The sequence below is a fragment of the Geotrypetes seraphini genome, chromosome 13 (assembly GCF_902459505.1).
Source record: "Geotrypetes seraphini chromosome 13, aGeoSer1.1, whole genome shotgun sequence".
Lineage (NCBI taxonomy): Eukaryota > Metazoa > Chordata > Amphibia > Gymnophiona > Dermophiidae > Geotrypetes > Geotrypetes seraphini.
Window position 1 is genome coordinate 68,873,707 of NC_047096.1, and position 19,958 is coordinate 68,893,664.

Sequence of the window (19,958 nt, forward strand, 5' to 3'; positions counted from 1 at the left end):
GACAATGTCAAAGAACTTGCAAGAGTGGGAAGGCAAAAGCGACAACAGCTGTGAACAAAAGGATCTGCAAAAGTTAGAGGAATGGTCTAATGCCTTGCAACTAAAATTCAATGCAAAGAAATGCAGAGTAATGCATTTGGGGATTAATAATAGGAAGGAACCGTATATGCTGGGAGGAGAGAAGCTAATATGCACGGACGGGGAGAGGGACCTTGGGGTTATAGTGTCCGAAGATCTAAAGGCGAAAAAACAGTGTGACAAGGCAGTGGCTGCTGCCAGAAGGATGCTGGGCTGTATAAAGAGAGGTGTAGTCAGTAGAAGGAAGAAGGTGTTGATGCCCCTGTACAGGTCATTGGTAAGGCCCCACTTGGAGTATTGTGTTCAGTTTTGGAGACCGTATCTGGAGAAGGACGTAAGAAGACTTGAGGCGGTCCAGAGGAGGGCGACGAAAATGATAGGAGGCTTGCGCCAGAAGACGTATGAGGAGAGACTGGAAGCCCTGAATATGTATACCCTAGAGGAAAGGAGGGACAGGGGAGATATGATTCAGATGTTCAAATACTTGAAAGGTATTAACGTAGAACAAAATCTTTTCCAGAGAAAGGAAAATGGTAAAACCAGAGGACATAATTTGAGGTTGAGGGGTGGTAGATTCAGAGGCAATGTTAGGAAATTCTACTTTATGGAGAGGGTAGTGGATGCCTGGAATGCGCTCCCGAGGGAGGTGGTGGAGAGTAAAACTGTGACTGAGTTCAAAGAAGTGTGGGATGAACACAGAGGATTTAGAATCAGAAAATAATATTAAATATTGAACTAAGGCCAGTACTGGGCAGACTTGCACGGTCTGTGTCTGTATATGGCCGTTTGGTGGAGGATGGGCCGTTTAATGGGGAGGGCTTCAATGGCTGGGAGGGTGTAGATGGGCTGGAGTAAGTCTTAATAGAGATTTCGGCAGTTGGAACCCAAGCACAGTACAGGGTAAAGCTTTGGATTCTTGCCCAGAAATAGCTAAGAAGAAAAAATTAAAAAATTAAAATTGAATCAGGTTGGGCAGACTGGATGGACCATTCGGGTCGTTATCTGCCGTCATCTACTATGTTACTATGAACACAACTTCTTAGCTCCGCGGAAAACTAAGAACTGCGCACTTACGTCAGGCAGGAAGGCACTTGCGCATGTGCGGTGTGGGCTATCACAAACTTTCTGAAAGTCTTAAAGTGGCAATGCACTTTTAAAGTGTTTGTGCCGGGGCTCCGTTGGTGACGTCACCCATATGTGAGAATATCTGCCTGCTATCCAATGATAATACAGGGTTTCTTTTTTTTCCCCATCAGCTGACTGACAAGCACAATCCACAAGTTCTGAATTGGTCTGGTAGGATTAAAGGAAAGAAAATTAGGAGGTAAGACCTATTTTGCTTTCTCTCTTTGTTATTGTAAGTGCATCTTTTTTTTAAGAAAAAGAATGCAAGATAAGGTTTCATAACCATCACTATGGTTATATTTTGCAAGCAAAACTACTTTCTACTTAAGAACGTTTGGATGGCTATATATAATTGATTGTGAAGAAATTTTGATGTTTCAAAAGGCATCTTAAGACTAAGTAAGGGGCTCTTATTGCTTTACCTTTTGTTTTTTCCGTCTGGTAAACTTTCTCATAATCCCGCACAGCTTCTTCAAACTGTTCTGTGTCCATGTAACTGTTGGGAGAATGATAGTCAGGCTTTAACTTTCAATATTACATCCACCAAAATGCAAACGTTATTCCACAGTAGTTCTCATACTTAAATAATCTTAAATACTTATCTGCTCCTATATGTAAAAGAGAAAAAAAGTTAAAACCAAATCATGGCATTTGCTAAACAATCTTCATAATATCTGTAATCAGAAAAAAAAACCTCCTTCAGAAAGCCCATTCAAATACAGTCATAGCCTTCAAGCGACATAAAAACCACACTTAACTCAGCGTGCATTCATCAGTGAGGTCATAAGTACTTATCTTCAACAAGTATCGATATCTTCACTTTTTGGCACCTATTCAAAGCTTCTTTGTAAACTGCATATTTTGTTATCAACAATAGCAGCAGCAGAGTAAATATATTGCATTTGCGTCCTCCATGTTCTTGCTCAGTTTACTGGCCACTAATATTATAAAGGTCTTAAACAATTTCTCTTCCCCCTTTTACATGTCAGAACAGTTGATTTAGGCCTAATGCAATATTTGGACTACTTTGAGATCACCCAAGTTCTGATTTAAGCACCACTTATCTTTAAACGTTCCTGTACTAGTTGAGATTTTTTTCATGCCTCCCATCTCTCACCTCAGCAAATCCTAAACTACTCTTAATGCATCTTAATATGCCACATGGTGCCCTTACTTATAGATTCTGTAAAAGGGCTCTGTCTGTTTTGTTTTGGAGGTCAAGGAACCCTTCCCTTCCCAAACAGTGTGTGTATTAGTCAAATATCACATAACACATTCTGGATCTCTGAAAATGAGATGCAGTAACCACTGAGTAGTTTGGGAGGTAGACTTTGAAAACAGTGGCACTAAGGTAGACAAAACCTTTTACAGTTCTAAAGACACATCAAAGGCCAAAACTAGGTAGCTTTCTTGCACACAGTCTGCCAACCCCCTGAAAACCCTAGAAATGTAAGGGGTTCTTTCAGCAGTGAGATCACATTGTTATGCAGAAATGCAATGCTCCCTTGTGTTGGGGGTACATGCCTCTGTTGTAGTGTCCGCAAGGCATCGATCACATATCAAAGCCAGCTGGAAAAGAAGATGCCACACACCTTAATGGGGAAGGTGAAGGAGAGAGGGGAATGGATGTAATGTTTAAATGTCATTTGTTGCCTGGTCTACTAAGGACTGATAAAGTCCCATGTTCTACTCACTCTACAACCTATAATATCCCACAAATTTCCAATTCTCTCCTAGAAAGGCATTCCAGAGGCCAAGGTTCTCTATATGGAAAGGCCTTCTAAAAGCCAGGGCATTCCAGCCTTCAAATACAGCCCTTGTAATCAGACATAGAGGGTATTTAAGAAAATGTTGCAGTGCTTATTGTGGCAATAAATTATTCTTCCAGTTGAAATCCAATATAAACATGCATTTGGTCCTCTAGTAACTTACCACTGTGCACGCCGTAAATAAGCTTTGATATATGTCTCATCCAGTTTTATTGCCTCTGTACAGTCATCAATTGCATCCTGTGGCTTTCTGAGCTGAAAAGCATTAAGAAGTAAACTAGATAAGTCATTTTAATGATTTTTTTCTCCAAAGTTTAGATTTTCCCTGTGAATCATTATGGAAAAAGTTGGTCTTACTGATAATTTTCTTTCCTTGAGTCCAACCAGAGTACCAGTAGTCCATAACATGTGGACTAAGTTCATCAGTCAGTAAAAAGAGATAAAGACTAAAGAGTTGTGAGCTCTTCCTTAGGTGGATCATGTGGCCACCCTGTAAATTTCATTAGGAGGTACTCTAGTCTCTACCCACAAAGAAGCCACACTTCTGGAAGAATGAGCTTTCAAAGTGACTGGTGGCTGTTTACCACAGCCAATGTATGCAGAAGAGATCGCCATGCAGATCCATCAGGCAATAGAAAAGATTGGTCTTCCCCCAATGAGTAGAAATGGATAATTCAAACAGATGATCTGAAAGTCTGAATTTATTTGTCACTTCCAGATAACGGAGAAGGAGCTTCTGCATATCCAGCAATCACAAGATCTTGTCCTGTTTGTTTTTACCCATGGGCTGAAATGCAGTTATCCTTACTTCCTGCCTAACATGGAATGCTGAAACCACTTTCAGCAAAAAGAAAGGCATAGTATGTAACGACACTCCTCCCTCCATGAATATGAGGAAAGGTTGTCTGCATGATAGAGCCTGCGGGTCAGACACTTGCCTAGCCCTTAAAAGGCTTTGCCACAAACAAATATGTGCAATGAACCACTACGTTGTTACTAATTAAAACATATAAATCTGCAGAGAGACACCTAAAAGCAGTCAAATGCCAACTACAATACAAAAGGTCTAGAAAAACTCACATTTGAGAATCGCTATTTAGTGCAGTAAGCATTTCTAACTCGCTGATTACCTTTTAACCCTTTCAGGACCAAGGGACATATTTGTCCCATAACTTTAAAATCCTATAAATTTTGATTGGGATAGTCTACAGTTCTAAATTTGATATGTACGGATTCCATATGATACTGCCTTTATGTAAACAAACTGGTTCCGACATTCATTCATTAGCGTCGTTGCCAGATTGACGAGAAGATTCACTTGCCACACTGTCCATAAGCCAGAAGTGTGATTTTTTTTAAATAAAAATAATGATATTTCACAAAAAAAATCAATTTTTTGGCATCTGCAAGCCCTTTTTACCATAAAAATGTTGTCAAAACCACAAAAATTGGCCTACGATCCTTATGGTCCTGAAAGGGTTAACAACTTGCATATTCACAGGACGTAGTGGTTCATTGTACATATTTGTTTGTGGCAAAGCCTTTTGTAACATCCTTTTAAGGGCTTTTTAAATTATTGTGGGCTCCTTTTTGATAGTAAAATCATATTTGGATGTCATCATGCATCTGATACAGTATCTCTCGCATGGTGACATCAGCTAATAGTAGACATTTCTTCTGTTAAGTTGAGGGAGTGTTGCTTAGAATATATAGGTTGCTTGAAAGAGTATCAGCATTTTGAAATGCCTTTTATGAAATTATGTACACATATTTATTTAATGTAGGTACAATCTCTATTGGTATTATTCAATATTAATACATTTTTAATTCTCTATTTTTGTCTAGATTCCAATCACCTATTGCCGCCTAGCATTTTCTATTCAGTGCGGCTGAATTTTAGATTGTTTGGTTTCCTGAGGCAGGAGCACGAAACGTGTTCACGTTGGAACCAAGAAACCAAGCTTTAAGTTAAGAAATTTTGAACTTTTTGAAATTGTTTTGATTGATTTATAGTTTCTTTGGCACTAATTTGGCACCATATGAGATGATGCGGTATATAAACTTAAGGTTTAGATTAGATTAGATTAGATATGCTTAAAAGTATGAAAGATCTAGCAATGATTGGGTGGTGAGGTGGTATAGGGGGGTTTTTCCTTCCAAAAAAAAAAACAACAAAAACCCCTCCATGTCTCTGAGCTGATCTTTACATATGTAGAGCATCTCTTGAACAACTATTTAAGTAAAACTAGGGGTAGTGTTCTCTCTTTACACAAAAACATATTTCGCTACCTTTTTTGCAATATTATTGGTATATGTATACCTTCTCCCTGTGTATATCTGACTTAGTTTGCACCCATCTTTGGTATTAACTTAACATTTAATTTTTCTGCTTTCTTCTCAAAATCTACTTTTCCATGTCTTACCTTCCCTTTCTATCTCTCTCTCCTTCTCTCCCTATTTCCATGGTCTGACATCTCTCTCCTTCTCCCCCCCACCTGAAAGCATAAGAACTCCAGACTATACTGATTATATTAAGATTTTTCCATTCAAGGAACCCCTCCTGAATAGCCTGCTTCAGTTGCAACCATCTAAAGCTTTGTGATTTATTAAGACCATATTTATGTTGCAACTGTGAAAAGTCAAGCAGTTTACCATTTGAAATAAGATCGCCCAAAATCCGTATACCTGTTATCATCCAATGCTTCCAGATGACCCTAAATCCGCCAATTTGAATCTTGGAGTTTAACCATATGACTCTTAAAATCCCATTGTCGGGAGCTTCAGAAGAAGTGAGTCTGAGAGCAGGCAGACCAAGAGCACAGCTAGGCACCAGCAGGAGCTGCCTAATAAAGCTGAGCCAGTTGACTGGGAGGTGCAGGAGTTCAGCAACAATTCTATTGTCCCCCGAAGAAGGCTCTTCTGTGGCTGAAACGCTCCTTGTAAAGTGGAGCATCGGGTGGTTTTTGAGACACTCACCAACATTGGAAGTGGCATACAGTCAACTAGATAAGTGTTGCTGTTTCTTCTCACACACTTTAAAAATTTCAAAAATTTTCCAGTTAGACACAAACAGAGTTTATATATGGGTGGGATGAGGGTTTAAGGTAAATGATTATATGGTGACCAATATGTTATCTATATTAAATTAACTTATGTATAAGATGATACACTTCTATGTGTGTTTAAAATTTGTAAAACAATAATTGTTTATGATCCCAAAAGACCCCCTTTTTTCTTTCCCTATCTGTAGAGGGGCATTCCTAGGCCTGTCAACATTGTGCCTTTGTGTGCGGAACGGGAAACAGAGGCTGGGTTCGCCTGTAGCTGGTACCACTGCTGGGAGCTCTGGGAAAATCTCTGAGATGTGGAATTCATATATGGGAGGGATTGCCTGGAGCCATGAAAATTAGAGCATCCAGAATCTTTAGAGGTCTGGGTCTGCTATCAGGCAAGGACTTAGGGTGACAGTCCACCACAGAATTCATAAGGTCATCCAGGCCCTTGCCAAACAAAAACAGCTCCTTGAAGGAAAGTTTAGTCAAAGGAGCCTTGGAAGTAGAATCAGCAGCTCATTATCTGATAAAGAACATCCAGCAAGCAGAAATGGAGTATTGCTGGCACCTTAGCCAGTACTTGCATAAGAACATAAAAGCATCAGCAATATAAGCACTACCAGCCAAAGGAAGTTGAGCAGGAGGCTCCACCACCCCATTCTCCAGAGTGCATAGCCGAGAAAAACAGGTGTGAGTGGCAAAGGACGCTGCTGAAGCAGCCTTAATGCCTAAAGCAGCTGCATCAAAAAGTCTCTGGAGGACAACATCCACTCAACAATCCTGCATATCTTTAAGCACCACACCACCTGCACTGGGAAAAGAGGTGCGTGTAGTCACCTGCACAACCAAAAACCACCCTAGGCTGACTCAGAATCTGCTGGCACTCTTGTGCCAGTGGATAAAGCGAGACATTGTCCACGCTATCTTAAGAGCTCCTTCCAGAGAGAGACATACTGCTCTGAGATTAAAATGCCCATAGGGTGTCAGGGAACGGTGGAAGACTGGGAGTGCACTTCACAAAGCACAGAGGATCCTGAGTTTGGAATGACAAAGGAAGTGGCCACCGCAGCTCGCACTCCCACTGCAGCGGAATCAAAAAGTCACTTCATGACAAAATCCACTTTTCTGTCCTGGACATCCATCAGGACAACCCCTCCATCTGAGGGCAAAGAGGTATGTTTAGTGACCTGAGCCACTGCCAAATCCACCTTCAGCAGGACTAAATGCTTGGAAAATTCCAATGCCATGGGATACAACTTAGCCATGGCCCTAGTGCACTTCAGGAGACCCTCTGGGGCCTCACAAACCTTCAAGAGCATTTCCTCCAAGACTGTGTGCTCCGGAAATGAAGCGGAAAGCGGGGGCTTAGAACTCATGATGGAACAGTCTGCCTGAACCGCTGAGTCTGAATCACAATTCAGTGTCCACAGGGATTCAGAGAAAAGATCAGGGTGGCGGCTGGACTTAAAAAGCCTGCGCACCGCATGATCCTCTCCCAGATCACAAAAATCAGTGTTCTGGGAATCCCCTAGATCCGCTAAGTTAGCTATATCAGCTGACCCGCTGAAGAGCCATGCGACAGAACTGCATAGAAATGGACGCAGGTACCAAGGCAATTGCAGGGAGCTGCTGCTTGTTTTCAGGTGGACCAGCAAGGGAGCAAATGGACATGCTCGAATCCAAAGGCTGACCAGACTGCAGCACCGGAGTCTGAGAGGGAGAGACAGGCATAGTCCTTTTTCTCATGAAAGCTCGATACACCATAGCCACAAATTCAAGCAGAAAATAGTCACCAGCGGCAAGAGCTGATCCGCGGGACTCAGATTTGGAATATTTAGAAGACTTATGAGACTTTTCCCCCGGAAATGTGCTTGCACTTTCAGAACCTCCCCCTTCTCCTAACAGGCTGTAACAGCCTTTACTCACTGTGCTCTGTGCTGGAAATGTGCTGCAGCCTGCCTCAGCTCTTACAGTAGTTGGAATCAGAAAACCACTGCCTCTTCAGGCTGCCAGTCAAACTCTGTGCTTGACTGCACCTTCACCACAGGACCAACAGACGTGCTCAGGAACTGGCAGAGGCGCAGAATGGAGCCAGCATTCTGTGAGACACCGCCAAGTCTCCTAGGTATGCCCAACAGCCTGCACCGAACTTCATCTGGCAATAGGAGAAGTGGGGAGGGCCCAAACTCCTTAGAATCAGATGCAGGCTGGCTGACAGGTACCACCAGGTCTGTCAGCTGCAGACAAAGTCTGTGTGTTTCCACACAGGCAGAGCTGAATTGCTCCGAACATAAGAAATCCCGAAAAAAGGGATGAAAAACACCAAATAAAATAATAAAAAGGAGGAAGCAGAACAAACACACTCCTGTTGGACATGAGCAGAAGGGAAAAACTGCAAGTGGAGCAAGAAAGCACACTGAAGTAGAGCAGAATCACAAAAAAAATCAGGATTGGATTCCATCTGCATATGGCATGCAACCATTAGGACACAATCCACTTGTGTAGAATGTCTTGCCTATTGCACTGGAAATCTCTAATAAAATAGTAAACAGCACAAACAACATTTCCCCAGTGTGTGTGTATGAAGTTTGCCACCTTTTGCACTACGTTTGTATTGTGCCTTCCTGGTAGAGGACTGGGAGCAATATTAAGTAAATTAAACCACAGGCTACAAATAATAGGGTATTACACAAATTATTATTTTTTTCCCAATTTTATATACTGTTCTTCCAAGGGAGCTCAGAATGGTTTATATTAATTTATTCAGGTTCTCAAGCATTTTTCCCTGTCTGTCACAATCTCTCTAATGTACCCAGGGCAATGGGGGGTCACAAGGAGCAGTGTGGGTTTGAACCCACAACCTCAGGGTGCTGAGGCTGTAGCTTTAACCAATGCGACACATGATATCATATAATATCAACAGCTTCCTTTTTTTCTAGTTTCTATAGACATTCTGAAGTACAATTTTTTAAAGGTCACTGTGAAAACTGGATGTTAAAACAGACGTCTTCAGATGCCCCTTACCAAGAAAGTCATAGCTTCTGCTCTTAAGTGTAACAAGAGATAAAGGCAGATTTTGAACTAGTCATGTGTCATTTGCCTCAGTTTTCACAGCATCTACAATGAATTTCTGCCATATGACTGACGATCATTCATATTACAATCCTTCAGTAACAAACACAGATGGGTGTACCCTGAAATCTAGATCATCCAGTTTGGTCACGGTTCTGACTCAAATACTGACAGGAACTTATCCATTGGTCCTTCTGGTTCCCGATGTTAAGAGTAACCCTGCACTTCCTTACCTTTGAGTTAACTGTTCCTCTGTTACAGTATAGTTTGGCATTTGTTTTAATATTATTGGGATCTATCCCAAGAGCCTCTGAGTACAGATCATAGGCCAGTTCATAATTCCCTTCCTTGAAAGCTTGGTTTCCTTCTTCCTTCTTGGCTTTCAGTGCTTTCGCATTCTGTAAAACAGGAGGGACACAGAAAGTTTCACAATCTGTCATCAAGCCCTTACACTTTTAAGAAGAGATAAAGTCAATCCCAGCAACTTCATTTAAACTACTGTTACTGTGTGACATCCAATAATCCTACCATTAGGCTTGAAAAAGTGCCTCCTGTGAAAAAGGAACATGTAGCTCACATTACATCATCTAATACTACTCTACATGGGTCCTGGGTTTCTTTTTATTGTAAGAGTTAAAGATCTTGCTTCTGCTCCCACCCCCTCCTCAGCTACAAGATGACACTGTTAAAGAGTTACATGGGAAACATGAATTATTATTATGAAACTTTTTTTATTGGTAAATAGAATAACAACTCACAACCACAGAATACAGAGAAGGATTGTAAATTTCAATAAAAGTCAAAGGAGGGCACCTCCCCCCCAAAGAGGACTGGACTCTGATGTCCTCTCAGGGAACGAAGAAACCCAAACACCCCCCAACAGGCCCATACCCCCCCTTCCCCCCAAACCCCTCTACCCCCCAACCCCAACAGAAAGAATCCCAGGTCAGACAGGTGGAGCAGAATACAGTTGCAACCCATTCACAATTCGACTATGACTCCGCGGCGGCAAACTGTCCAAGTAGGGAAGCCAAGTATGAATAAAGTCACTACTCTTTCGGCGAGAGGAACAAGCCAGCAGGGCCTCCCAACACATCAGCTCATGTAGTTTGTTCCTCCAATACCAGAAGGAGGGAGGAACATCGGCCAGCCAATGGTTCAAGATACACTTCTTCCCTAAAATATAACATTTACTCAAGAACAATTTTTCAGCGGAAGAAAAAACAGAAAATGCAGGGAAGTAAGCAAACAACCTGTGGAAAACAGAAAGAGGAACAGGAACCCGAAGGAGATCCTGCAGGAAGGAGGCCAGAGCCCCCCAGAAACCCTGTATACTCTCGCAACTCCAAAAGCCATGAAAATAAGAGTTCACTTCAGTGTTACAGGTGAGACAAATCTGGGTATCCACACAGCCCACATAGAAGGCCCGGCTCTGGGAGGTATAGGCCTGCAGCAAGGTCCTGTAATGGCACTCTCGCAGCTCCGCATTTGATACTAAGGCCGGAATCTGGCGTATAGCGTGGAGCAACCAATCCGCCCTAAGCTCCCTCCCCACATCCCTCCGCCAAGCCTCCAAAACCAAGGAAAAGTCATGGGGAGGCTCCAGGGCTGCAAGCCGCCTTTGAAAAAAAGAAACCGAAATCTGAGGTTCCGGATCCTCCCCCCCCCCTCCAAAAAAGCTCTAAACCGTATCCCGAAGGACAATGAGAGAGAATCTCTAGGAAGCGAGTGCACAGAGTGACGCAGCTGACAATGCGCGTAATCAAGCCCTTGAGAAGGAAGACCCCCCTGTTGCAAATCAGCGCAGGATTGCAGCTCCCCGTCATCCCGCAGAACCTGAAAGAGAAATTCACAGCCCTTAGCCCGCCATCTTCCAAAAACTGAAGGCACTAATCCCGGAGGGAAAGAAAGATTACTGGCCAGGGGCAACAACACACTAACCCGAGAGTCCTGATGCCACATGGGAAGAATCCGCCGCCACACCTCCCAAAGAGGGCGAAACAAGACACTACATCTACCAGGAGCAGGCACCTCCACCAACCGCGCGTGCAAAAGAGACAAAAGGTGGGTAGGATAAAAATAATCGCGTTCGAAGGAGATGTCCGTATATAGAGCGGTACCCAAAGCCCAATCTCGAATATGCCGCAATAGACAAGCCCAGTTATAGAACCTGAGATTCGGCACCCCAAAGCCTCCCCGGTCCCACGAACCCACCATAAAGCGCCACCATAGCTTAGGCTTGCGGCCTCCCCAACAGAACCGCGAAAACAAAGAGTAAAAAGTTCGTATGTCCCGCTGCAAAAGACACAAGGGAAGCGTCTGCAGGACGTACAACCATCGAGGAAAGAGCACCATCTGAAAGAGATGCACTCTTCCCATCAAGGAGAGCGGCAACTCCCACCAAGCAGGCAGAACCGATCCCATAGAAGACAAGAGACGCGTAACGTTCAACCTATAAAGTTCCCGCACATCTATAGAAAGCCGGATTCCCAAATATCGAAAGGAAGAATCAGCCCATTTCAATGGAAAAGTCCCTCCCCAGGACGCCCGGAGCCCCGCCGAAGAAACCAACGCCTCAGATTTAGTCAGATTCAATGCAAACCCGAAAAGTCCCCAAATTCCCGAACACTCTCCAAGAGAGTAGACAAGGAGCGGTGTGGATCAGACAAAAAGACCAAAAGATCATCAGCAAAAGCTGCCACCTTAAAATGAGTGGCACCCAATTGAAGGCCACAGATGTCCACATTAGCTTGCAGCTCCCGAATCAACGGATCCAAATAAAGAGCAAAAAGCAAGGGCGATAAAGGGCAGCCCTGGCGGGTACCCCTCCGAATCGGAAAGGAGGCCGAAAGGCCCCCGTTCACCGAGATCTGCGCCGCTGGATCACTATACAGCGCTTGGAGAGCATTGAAAAGCCTTTTCAGCATCAAAACTAATAAGTAGGGCGGGGGTGCCCTCCACGCCAGCCTTCTCCAAAGCCAACAGAATACGACGAATGTTTTTAGACACCGGACGAGCACGTACAAAGCCCACCTGCTGGTCAGACACCAACGAAGGCAGTACCCGGGCCAAACGATTGGCCAGCACTTTAGCCATCAATTTCGTCTCAAAATTCAGCAAGGAAATGGGTCTATAGGATTCCGGCAAAACCGGATCCCGATCCGGCTTGGGAAGAACGATAATCTGCGCAAGATTCAAATAACGGGGCAAAAAACCTTTAGCAACGCTCAAATTAAAAATCTCCGACAAAATCGGGGCAATCTCGGAAGCGAGCAACTTATAAAACTCCCCTCGAAAACCATCGGGCCCCGGCGCCTTGCCCAACGGGCACGCATGAATCACACTCTCCACCTCCTCAGCAGTAAGAGGACAGTCCAACATATCCGAGTCAAGGATCGATAGGCGGGGCAAATCCAAACTATCCAAATAGATCTTACCATCAAGGAGTTCCGGGTCAGGCGAATCATACAAAGCGGCAAAAAAATCACGTAAAATACGACTAACATCTCCAGGCTTATGATGTAGAACCCTCCCTGAGTCTCTCAATGCCGCCACACCGGACGCCCCCCGATGAGAGCGGGCCAACCGAGCCAACAGCCGGCTACTCTTATTGGCAAACCGAAATAGTTGGAATTTATAGTGATCCCGTGATCTCATCGCTCCCCGATGTAAGAGCTCATTCAAATCCTGCTGAGCCTCTAAAAGCTGCGTCCGGAGCCCCAAAGAGCCACCACCAGCATACCGTCTCCGCAAAAGCAAAACCCGACGCTCCAGCGCCAATACTGCCCGTTGCCGCAGTTTAGTTTCGTGGGCCACAAACGCCAAGATCTCCCCGCGTAATACGGCTTTCGCCGTTTCCCAATACAGGATGGGATCGTCTCTATGCTCCAAATTTGTATGTTGGAAATGCTTCTTGACAGTTCCCACTCTCCTGGATCCAGAACATTGCAGCTGAGAAAAACTGCCTGTACGTTCAACAATCCCACAATGTAGGCTACTAACAAGCAAAAAAGATGCTTCTCTGCCCAGGTCATTAGGAGGGCTGCTTTGGTCGCCAGCCACAAGTCCCACCCTGCATGTTGACATATGCAACCGCAGTGATGCTGTCCGAAAACACCTTGACTGGAGAATGACCGAGGAACTGTGAAAACTGCTGCAGGGCTAATTGTATTGCCCTGAGTTCCAATAGGTTGATGGGCCAAGACGCCTCTGTTGGAGACCAAATCCCTTGGAGATAAGAGTGGTGAGGGGGGGAGGTATATTTTTTATTATTCATATTGGGGAAAATAATAGAGGAATGATGGGAGGGGAGGGTAATTTTATGTATTGTAAGATAAATTAGAAAGATTGTCAAGCGATGTGTTTAAGTGTATTGTTTTATTGTTTGTACACTTGATGTAAGATTGAAAATGAATAAAGAATTAAAAAAAAAAAAAAAAAAGAGTGGTGAGATAAGAAAAGTAATAAGCCCCCCCAGCCCAAGAGTCTGGCATCCATTGTAACCATCTCCCAGTGCTACACCGAAAATGGCACACCCTTTGACAGGCTGGACTCCACCAGCCACCTTCACATGCTCCTCTTGGCCTCGGCAAACCATGGAAACTGAACACTGTAGTCCTGGGACATTGGAGACCAATGTAGTTCCTTTCTACGAAAAAGCCTCTAAACTTTAAATTCATTCCCCCTCTCCTAGGGGAAGCTCCTCATACTCCAAAGGCTCCCGAACGGATGCCTCCTCTGAGCAAATTGAGGTCACGACCGAAAAAGAGGGGGACCAAGACATGTCCCCACCGCCTATATCCAGTAGGGTCAATCTAGATCACTTTGGAGCCAGCGGAACAGCAGAGCCCACCGCAGGGCCAGGCAAAGACTAAGAAGACCTAGTCTGAGCCTGCTTCAGAATAAAGGCCTGGTGTAAAATTAGGAGAAAACACTGACCCCTGAAGAGGATCCATGGTCAAAGTGGATGAGGAAGAAAGTCCTGAAGGGCTTGCAGACCCAGCTAGTTGAGAAGCCCCTTTCCCACCAAGTGATATCAAAATGGTAGCCGCTTCCATATGCCAAGAGCCGACTCTCCAGCTGCTACTTCCCCTGAACCTGAGGGCCACAAAGCTAGCTACTGCTGCTGCACATGGTCTAGAACCATGGAATTTCCATCCTTTTTTGACTCTGCATGTGTCTTCCCTACCTTATTTGGCAGCAGTGCTTTGCCAACTCCACTAGAGCTGACATGGCTAGGCCACAAAGCCACTCAGTTGGTTGGAAAACTCCTGTATGCAGCCCAGGAAATCCTTCCAACTGCCGGCAAGGGAATGCTTGAGGTCGGGTCGTGAAGCTGCTACAGCTGTGGCTCAGTTAAATGGGGGAAACCCTTCCTCCTTCGGCTCAGGGAAGCCCTCCGACCACCAGCAAGGAAATCCCTGATGCCAGTCCGTTAAAGCTGCTACTGAAAAAGAAAACCCCTTCTACTGTTGGCTTAAGGAATCCCTCCTACTGTTGGCTGGGAAACCTGAACATCCATGCGGTCTGCGCTGAACGAGAGCCCCACTGTTGACACCTGTCTCTGCCTGCCTGCCTACAAACTCTGCTGCCCCTTTTAGAACAGTTCTTCTCTCTTTTCTTTTTAGAACTAGTTGAAGTTAAGGTAAAAGACTGTCTTTTTAAAAAAAAATTTAAAGAGGCTTCAGAGTCCTGAGAAGGAGGGGCCGACGGGCAGTAGGGATTGGGTCAGGAAGCAGAGACTCTGAGCATACACTCCGAGAGCCTACCCCGGGAAGCTCAACTGGGAACCAGTTCATCAACTGAACCAGGAACAGCCTATCCAGGTCACAGAGCTGAACGCTATATGTCCATCCACCTGCCTGGAGATAGAAAATACTGAGGAGCTTGGGGGGAGGGGGGGGGTTAGCTAGGTCCTTTCAGCTCTTCATGTGTGTTCTATCTCCACCTGCTGTTCGATGGACATAACTATTGCAATGATCTGGAATAATGGAAAGGACGTTATGGAAATGGCAGTTACAACCTTAACACTATAATGGGCAGACTGGATGGGCCATGCTGGTCTTTTTCTGCCCCTTTTTTATTTTTTTAACTATGAGACTATATGCAATTTATGCTACATACTGAATCAAAGAAGGCAGAGGAACTTCTGTAGATTTACAATGGGCATGCCATGTGGTTCTGTGGACCCTGCCTTGTTTGGAAGACCTACCCTGCAAGCCAGCCGTGCCTTCTCATGGTCAGGGGCCATCCTTAGGGCCTGGACAAAGAACTGCACTGCCTTCTCAATGCAGTCTTCATAGTAAAGGCAGAGGCCTCGTACATATAATGCGTCTGCATTCGTGGAGTCCAGCCGCAAAATGTCACTGCAATGAAAGAAAAAGTAGTAAGCTCAGAATTCCATTTTCCCTGTTTGCATTCTGACAATTCTTATATTTCTGACCTTTTCTTCATCTTTTCAGCAAATATCTTTGTTATATGTTAAGTGATTGTAAGACCATTTGAACAACCATGGAACACTACTCTAGAATTTCCTAACACTGTTCTGAAGGCACACCTAACTGGCTTAGGTTTCTGGAAAGCCATAAAGATTATGAACTGAAGAGATCTGAATATGTTGGAAACCAGTGAATTCAAATCTCTCTCATGCATATTCTTTATTGATAGCTTGAAAACTCAACTGGTTAAGTGTGCTCCTGGCACAGATATAGGCAGCACAGTGTCACACCACAAAGAAGAAGAATCTAGATTAACAGCAGCAGACTGGCAGGGGATGGATAACTGTATTGCTTTAATTTAAAAATTGCAACAGTTCTTTTTTTTTTTTTATTCTTTATTAAGTTTTTCATCTACAATGTGCAACAAATGATTTACAAATATGGATACTTAAAAACAAGCACAATGGAACTTACAGACTTCAACGTACAATTATATTATCCCCACCCTCCCACCTGATATACAAGTAAAATAAAACCTTAATAAAACTTAAGAACATAAGCAATGCCTTCGCTGGGTCAGACCTGAAGTTCATCGTGCCCAGTCCACTCATGCGGCGGCCCAACAGGCCCAGGACATAGAAACATAGAAAAGACGGCAGAAAAGGGCTATAGCCCACCAAGTCTGCCCATTCCAAATTCCCGCCCCCCTGATTTTACTCCCTTAGAGATCCCACGTGAACATCCCATTGTCTCTTAAAATCTGACACGCTCTTGGCCTCAATCACCTGCAGTGGGAGTTTGTTCCAATGATCCACTACTCTTTCAGTGAAGAAGTATTTTCTGTAGTCGCTATGGAACTTCCCTCCCCTGATTTTTAACGGATGCCCCCTGGTGGTCGAGGATCCCTTGAGGTAGAAGATATCTTCTTCCGACTCGATACGGCCCGTGATATACTTAAATGTTTCAATCATGTCTCCCCTCTCTCTTCGTTCCTCAAGTGAGTACAGCCGTAGTTTATTCAGTCTTTCTTCATACATGAGATCCCTGAGCCCCAAGACCATCCTAGTGGCCATACGTTGAACCGACTTGATTCTCAGCACATCTTTCCGGTACTGTGGTCTCCAGAATTGAACAGTATTCCAGATGAGGCCTCACCATGGACCTGTACAGCGGCATCACTACTTCAGGTCTCCTGCTGACAAAACCTCTACGGATACAACCCATCACTTGCCTTGCCCTGGAGGAAGCCTTCTCCACTTGATTAGCAACCTTCATGTCATTACTGATGATCACCCCTAGGACCTGTGCAGTAATCCTCTATCTATACCCCTCTATCCTCTTTTCCAGCAGGAAATTGTCCAATCCTTTCTTGAACCCCAGTAACGTGATCTGCCCTATTACTCCCTCTGGAAGCACATTCCAGGTGTCCACCACACGTTGGGTAAAGAAGAACTTCCTAGCATTTGTTTTAAATCTGTCCCCTTTCAACTTTTCCGAATGCCCTCTTGTGCTTTTATTTTTCGAAAGTTTGAAGAATCTGTCCCTCTCCACTCTCTCTATGCCCTTCATGATCTTGTAAGTCTCCATCATATCCCCTCTGTCTCATCTTCTCCAGGGAAAAGAGTCCCAGTTAATCCAATGGTTTTCCATACCATTTATCGTCATATCCTTCTTAAGGTACAGCGACCAATATTGTACGCAGTACTCCAGATGCGGACGCACTATTGCCCGATACAACGTCAGGATAACTTCTTTTGTTCTGGTAGTAATACCCTTCTTGATTATACCTAGCATTCTATTCGCTCTCTTAGCGGCCGCTACGCACTGTGCCGTCGGCTTCATTGTCATCTCCACCATTAACCCTAAGTCCCTTTCTTGGGTACTCTCCTTCAATAACATCCCTCCCATCGTATAGCTGTACCTCGGATTTCTGCTTCACACATGTAGTACTTTACATTTCTCAACGTTGAACTTCATCTGCCATCTCATCGCCCATTCCCCTAGTTTGTTCAAGTCCCTTTGTAAATCTTCGCATTCCTCTTTAGTCCGAACTCCACTAAATAGTTTGGTGTTGTACGCAAATTTTATTCTCTCGCACTTTGTCCCCGTTTCTAGATCATTTATAAATATGTTAAATAGCAGCGGTCCGAGCACCGAGCCCTGCGGAACACCACTCGCGACCCTCCTCCAGTCCGAGTAGTGGCCCTTCACTCCTACCCTCTGTTTCCTACCCGCCAACCAGATTCTGATCCATCTATGTACGTCTCTTTCCACCCCATGGTTCTTGTTTCTGAAGTAGGCGTTCATGGGGTACCTTGTCAGAGAAATAGGTCTGTAATTTGAAACCAACAAAGGGTCTTTATTTGGCTTCAGCAAAACTATAGTCAAAGATTCTGCCATAGTACCTGTAATGTAACCTTTAATCAGTTGAGCCTGATATAAATTTAATAAATGAGGTAATAGGGTACTTTGAAATGCCTTATAGAACTCTACAGTGAAACAATCACCACCTGGAGCGGATCCAACTCTAAGGAACTTCAATGCTATTTGTAATTCCTTCATTAATATAGGTGCATTAAGAGTTTTTTTGTAAATGCTCAGGAATTTTAGGTCCCTTAATTGATTTTAAAAACTCTAAACCATCACTTTCTTCATTTGAATAAAGCACAGAATACAAATATTTATAATAATCCAAAAATTGTTTTAAAATATTTCCAATCTGAGAAAGAGTTTCCCCATTCTCCCCTTAGATGGCCACTATTTTAACTTTCCTTTTTTTAGCTTTAAGATAGTTAGCCAATATTCTTCCCGCTTTATTCAAGTTGCCATAATACACAGCTTGTTGAGAAAATATCTCTATCCTAGCCATTTGAGAGGAAATTATATTTGTATTTAGCTTTTAAGAGGGCCTGCAAAGTAGTTTGCTCCCATTTCAAGGCCAATTGAGACTCCAAAACTTTAATATTTTGTTCCAAATCAGAGAATTCCAATCTAAATTTTTCCTAATATGTGTCGAATATGAGATAATTTTCCCTCTCATGGTAGCTTTGAAAACATCCCATAATGTTTCTAAAGAGATTTCCCTGGAGTTAAGTTCAAAGAAGCTTGGGATAAACACAGAGGATCTAGAATCAGAAAATAAGACTTGCACGGTCTGTGTCTGTATATGGCCGTTTGGAGGAGGATGGGTTGGAGAGGGCTTCAATGGCTGGGAGGGTGTAGAGAGGCTGGAGGTTTTGATGGAGGGTGTAGATAGGTTTTGATGGAGATTTTGGCAGTTGGAACCCAAGCACAGTACCAGGTAGAGCTATGGATTCTTGCCCAGAAATAGCTAAAAAAAAAAAAAATTAAATTGAATCAGGTTGGGCAGACTGGATGGACCATTTGGGTCTTTATTCCTGTAAACCGTGCCGAGCTCCACTTCTGTGGAGATGATATGGTATACAAACTTAAGGTTTAGTTTATCTGCCATCAACTACTATGTTACTATGTAGTTTGATATTGATTCTATGAAGCTTACCCAATCTGAAGCCTCAAACCTCATAGCTCTGTAATCTATAACAGCTCCAAAACTCTAACTGATGATATTGGCAAAACTGCATTAGAAACCAAAGGCCTTGCTGTGGAGCTTGGAGCAAAGAAGAGACTGCCCGCGCTCCCGCAGCCAACAATCCCCACGCCCCCCATAACACTGCCAGGCACAATCCCAGAGAACGAGCACAAAAAGCCAATGCAAAGCTATTAGGGGCTTCAATCTGTCACTCAAAGGCTGCTGGAACAAATTTAAATCCTTTAACCACAATGTCTGTCAAGGATCTCAGCTACCATTGAACACCTGCATTGAAGCCTACTCGTGCTCCTTGATACCTGGTGTCATCGGAAACATTATGCAACGAGTGACCATCCAGGCCGAGATAAACAGCCATTCTTTCAACCATGTCCATTTGTCCTGCATGCTCGCTCCCCGAAATTGCACCCGACGTCATGAGGAGCGCGGAGACTGCTAGCTGCCAGAAATGCGACCGAACCTCCCCCACCCCCAATTCGGCCTCCGTCTGCTCCATCCGATCTGTCCGTTTAAGCAGAACCTTGCTCTGTGCCCATTCATCTAGCCATTTCCTTGTTTCAGTTGACTCAGCATCTTCTTTTTCCCCAGATGAACCTTTGATAAATTTCTCAGAACTTTTCTTGAGTGCCTGTCTAAGGCTCCATCAATAACTTCCTCAAATTAATTCCAAATGCACTTCCGGCTATGCAGAGCAACCACACATCACTTCCTCCCTCTCCACCGCAACCACTCTTTCCGGTTCTGCTGTGCTTGTGACCTATTGAGCCGTATTGAGGTAGAAGAGGATATCTTTTTTCTTAAAGGACCTACGGCAACAAGAGGACATCCGTTGAAAATCAAGGGTGGGAGATTTCAT

At 44.0% G+C, this 19,958-nt stretch overlaps 1 protein-coding gene across 1 annotated transcript in view; it reads right to left on the reverse strand.

The window, feature by feature from the left end:
• Positions 1 to 19,958, reverse strand: part of DNAJC7 (DnaJ heat shock protein family (Hsp40) member C7) — a 57,209-nt gene that overhangs the window by 10,867 nt on the left and 26,384 nt on the right. Inside the window, exons 7-10 of the mRNA XM_033918463.1 lie at positions 15,309 to 15,462; positions 9,331 to 9,495; positions 3,136 to 3,227; positions 1,626 to 1,699 (exon numbers count right to left, since the gene is read on the reverse strand). Of these exons, the coding sequence (XP_033774354.1) occupies positions 1,626 to 1,699; positions 3,136 to 3,227; positions 9,331 to 9,495; positions 15,309 to 15,462 (485 nt within the window). The remainder of the gene's footprint in view (positions 1 to 1,625; positions 1,700 to 3,135; positions 3,228 to 9,330; positions 9,496 to 15,308; positions 15,463 to 19,958) is intronic.